The sequence below is a fragment of the Macadamia integrifolia genome, chromosome 4 (assembly GCF_013358625.1).
Source record: "Macadamia integrifolia cultivar HAES 741 chromosome 4, SCU_Mint_v3, whole genome shotgun sequence".
Taxonomy (NCBI): domain Eukaryota; kingdom Viridiplantae; phylum Streptophyta; class Magnoliopsida; order Proteales; family Proteaceae; genus Macadamia; species Macadamia integrifolia.
The window spans coordinates 26,155,901-26,160,777 of record NC_056560.1 but is presented as its reverse complement, the minus strand read 5'-3'; the positions used below and the strand labels follow the sequence as shown (position 1 = coordinate 26,160,777).

At 42.8% G+C, this 4,877-nt stretch overlaps 1 protein-coding gene across 3 annotated transcripts in view; it reads left to right on the top strand.

Annotated features, from left to right (window-relative positions):
• Positions 1–4,591: 4,591 nt before the first annotated feature.
• LOC122075519 (protein-L-isoaspartate O-methyltransferase 1-like) overlaps positions 4,592–4,877 on the top strand; it is a 4,607-nt gene continuing 4,321 nt past the window's right edge. The window contains exon 1 of one of the 3 annotated variants that reach the window (XM_042640575.1): positions 4,592–4,797. In XM_042640575.1, the coding sequence (XP_042496509.1) occupies positions 4,792–4,797 (6 nt within the window). In that variant the 5' untranslated portion in view covers positions 4,592–4,791. The remainder of the gene's footprint in view (positions 4,798–4,877) is intronic. The other 2 variants (XM_042640574.1, XM_042640573.1) reach the window with 2 other exon arrangements.

The window sequence follows — 4,877 nt, the reverse complement described above, 5'->3', positions numbered from 1 at the left end:
CAATAAACAGCAGTGGGGATGTGGGTAGCAGCCACTGACATAGGTGGTTGGTCGGGGGAGATGTACTGATGTGGTAGCTCATTGAACTGGACAATGCACTTGGTCACGTCAAGCATGGCCTTGAGAAGTAACCTCAACGCATCAAACCTAGGCCTTAACATTTCGGATTGCTCAAATATGTCAGGTAATTGCTTAAGCAACGCTATCGACTTAGCTAATGGGTTAGTCACATAGAGTTCTGCCACTAGCATGAACTCTCCATAGGTGACGGCAAAGGCAGCCAAGGCCAGCACCACCTTCGCATCCCAGGAGAAGCTTGATAGGGTGTTGAACAGTGCCACTGTTGTCGTGTGGGCATCCCCACCCCCTGAGCACTTGCACGATATCTGTCATAGTCAAAGGAAAAGAGTAAGTGTTTCAATTTCAATACTTGTGTGTGCCTACATGTGGACGTTTTACATAAGAGTTGGAGTATGTTTTATTTAACCTCGCAGGAGATCTTATGTATGGTGTAAGCCAATGCTTCAAGCATGCCTACAAAGGCAGCCTCTTGGGTCCTTTCATCCAAGCTGTCCATGTGTGAAGTAACTTGTGGGGCCTATTAGACATTTTTTTTTATCATACAAAGTTCAATAAAAATGTAAAAAATATAAGCAAGAATGAAAGAAGATTATCAAGACAATAAGATGTTAATTTACTTGAAGGGCGCGATCATAAGTTGGGGCGGTGGTGGAGCGCTGAAGGATTTCTTCGATGAGTTGGAGAAGGGGCCTGACTTCTACCTCACGGCCATCGTAAGCATGAGTACCCAGGATCTGTTTCATCATCACATTGTCGTCTGAGGTGGTGAACATGTGTCGTTCTCCCCTCATCCTCTGCGGCTGCGTCTTCGGTGCATATGAGTAGGAAGGAGCAGGGGCAAGAGGAGCTGCCGGGGCCTGTACCATATCACTGAACCTCACATGCTGCTGCTGCTGCGGCACCATTACTTGTTGTTGCTGCTGAGGCATCATCAGTGGCTGTTGCTGCTGAGGCATCATCAGTGGCTGTTGCTGCTGCGGCATCATCAGTTGTTGCTGCTGTGGAGGCTGTGCCATCAGCTGTTGTTGTTGCTGCGGTGCTATCAGTTGTTGTTGTTGCTGTTGCTGTTGCTGTTGCTGTGGCACCGGAGTCGGCGCCGTCAGTTGTTGTGGTTGCTGAGGATAAATTGGTTGCTGTTGCTGCGACATCTTTGAAAGAGGAGTAGAGCTTGCCATCGTCCTCAAGTGGGTTTGCTTCTTTCTCTTGGTGTAGAAAGAACTTGAAGATGAGGTGTTCGGTACATAGCCTGAGCCAAGTACCCACTTATATAGCACTCAAAAGGAAGGAAATGTGTCTGCGTGCATCTCGTGTTACTGGGTATTGGGGCAAATTTTGGAATAAAGCTGTGACTCTAATTCTTTACTTCCATATTGGTCTACCAATGGTCCCACAAGCTCAATCTTCATTCTCTTTCATTTCCAATCCGGACCAATCGTCTTCTTGACAAATGGTCTCCCAGCAAAAGGAAAAATTATTCAGACAAATGAGGTGTATCCCACACAGATGCTCCAACTTGGGTGTCAACGGTCTGATCCGTTCGGTCTTGGTTTGGCTGACCTAAGCCCTTAGTACGACCGGTTTAAATCCAAACGAAACTAATGAGATTGATTTGCTTAGGGGTGTCAATTGGTCGAGTCGAGTTGGTCGCTTGGCTTGACCACTTAGAAATCTTACACCGTGAATGCTCGTTTAAGTAGACAGACATATCTTTGGGTGGCATGGTACAGTTTATAATCAGGTAGGTTAGCGTCATGCTTTAATCAAGCTACTTTAAACGGGCTTTAACTGGGTTACAGGTCTATTTAAGTCTAAATGAGCTCAAACGCGCCCCAAATGTGCCCATCTTAAAATTCCTTTCTTAAGTGGGGTTGAAGACCCATAATTGTTCAATTTGAATATGAAAATCGTTATAATTTTATACAAATAATAATGATAATAGAAGGTGATCCAAATCTGTAATAAAGAAGATAAAAGATATGAAACTATGATTGTTTTTCAATAAAGGGGGTCAGGCTAGGTCGGACTACAATGAATCGATTCAGGTCGAGTCTATAGTCGGTTGGTTCAATTGGGCACCCGACGAGCTAGCTATCTACACTGTGAACTCATGCTTATTAATTAGGCAAGTTTAGGTTGGACCATAAACGTACTGGGCTCGATCAGGCCTATTGATGTGGGCTCAGAATTGGCACCTCTAGATATGCCAATACATTTTCCCTTCATCAAAACGGTAGATTTCCACATTTTGCAAAAACCATCCGGCTGGCCCGGTTTTAAGGTTAAAAACTATTTACAACTAAAAGGCGATCCAAATTGGGATCTCCTTAAACAGAATTGCTTAATCTTTTATTTAAAAAAGTGAATTACCATGCTTTTGTGTACAGAAAGTTAACTGTTGGAGGAGAAGCCATTCTTGACGCTCCTAGGAATGGTACAAGAACGGAAAGAACAAGTGGGACCAAGCTTTGCTTTGGCGGTTTGGCCTCAGAAAATTCGATAAGCTGCCGACAATCATCGGGGACCCACCAACGATTTATCTTGTTAAAGTGTTACCTATACCAACAACCTAAAGCCAAAGATAGGAATATCTATCTAGGAATCTATTTATTGAGAATGAATTTTCTATTGTCAGGAGACTTTGTAGACCCCACAGGGCCCACACCATGCGTGGAGGTTTAGGTATGAGTATAACATTCCCGTGGTATTGGCTAGTTCAGGGTTGAACCTGATGTTCCTAAGATATGAACTGGGATTTTCACTTCTAAGCGGATGGGCTGGTTCTGGGTTTAATATATAATGTAAACCTCAGGTCAGACTGGGCCATGTGGTGCATGATGGGATGAGTTTAACTCAATATTTCCATAATTCCATGCATCCAGTGAGACATAAATGGCAGGATTAGGAACCATTAATTTTTTAATACAGTATTTATTATTATTCTTTTTGGTGGGTGATTCGGTTGGATCCTAAGCTAGATGCAGAACTGGAGGTATTGAACTCAAAACTTTGTGATGCGTTCAGTTAAAACTAAATATGTGAGTAATGGACTTCGTAATCTACTTATCATAAAAATTTCAGCCTAATCTAACTTAAGAAGCATTTATTATGTATAGGTTTACCCATCAAGCGTAACTCGATCCAAAGAAAATAGGATTATCCATTACCCTTTTATCCCTACCTATAACTAGGGTGTAAGTTCCATTCTATAAGTTCAAATTTAAAGAGTACTTGAGTGGATTAGATTGGACAAATGGGCACCAATTGGAGCCCCTAACTGAATAATTTGAAGTGACATAATGATATTTGTAGTAGCTTAGCCCCCGTTTAGGTGGTGATGCCATTTTTTATGTTTCAGCCTATGTAAGTCAGGCCATTGGAACATGGTCACAACTTTAATTATGTTAATAAAACTACTACTCCAACAATATGAAGGCCCAAATTGTGAGCCCAAAAATTGCCGCACAAAACATCAATTTGGCTTTGGGCTAAACTCAAGCTCAACTCCTAGCCAAATTGAGCTGGGCATCATCTCAGATTGGTTCAAAATTCATCAATTTCTTAACCCGGGCCCGTCCATGTTGAGCACCCCACTAACAATGAAAGTAGCGTGGAGAAGAATTGAAGCGTTGTTGTTGGGCCTGTGCTATCCTCGCAATATGCATACCAGGCCCATTTACATCCTAGAAGATTACTACACCTTTCTTTAAGAGCGCCTTGGGTCTCGAACATTCCATTCTATAGATAGTAGTAGTTAAGGTTTTGCTAGTTTCACGGTTATTGTGAGGCAAATTAACATCGAAGTTGGGATCTTGTGGATTGGAACCTCCATAAAGCATGTAAAAATGTAAAATTAAAGGGGGTGGCTTGTTTTCATAGTTCATGGTCTATCCGCCCCTTGATTTAAGCCAGGGGGGTCAAATTCCAGCCCAAATCGACTAACTTGAATAAAGCAAACTGAACCAAAACAAACGCATAACGTACAAATAAGAACACACCAAGCCAATCTCTGAAAACCCCATAACCGAACCAGACCATAACTGATCCAAATCATACTTCAACTGAACTGACCGTTTGACACCCTTAGGTTAAATCGACAGGGTAAATCATCTATTGATCAATTCTAATGGTTTTGATACAAAAAATTGCCCTAGACCGATCCAGATCCCGATGGGAGAGGAATCGTGTCCCCATGGATGAGACCATTAACTTTAATCTAATACATCAGAAATCTAGCATTGAGAATCCAAAATCCGAATCCTTTACAACAAGTGATGAGGTATAATGAGTATTGAACGGTTGAGAATAGTTGGGCAAACATTGCTAGCGACTCCCAATCATTCAATATTCACTTGCACCGTTGTAGACGATTTTCACGGTAGAACTGAAGTCTCAAGCGAGGGAAAAACACGAACACCGAAATACGCAAGATATGACACGTGTGAATAGTTAGTGTGGCTGCCACGTGTGAGGGGGCGAATCAAGTGAAGCGTGAGAAAATGAAAAGGAGAATCCGCGAGAATTAGGATGCCGTCCTCCGTAGTCGCGTATGGTTACCGCTAGTTTGCGCCTCTAAGACAACTGGCGAGCTTCAGCTTCCTCCATCGTCGCCTTCCTCTTTCGCTCTTCGGCATCCTCTCTGCTCATCTGAATCTCTTGCAGTCTTCGCCTCTGAACCCTAGATTCCGCACGGGGAACTTTCTCTTCTTGCCGATGGAGGTATCTCTTTCCTCGATTTCTTCAGTATTCACTGCTATCTTTCAAACTTTATCTGTCCTCTTGATCGAATTTGCCGTCAG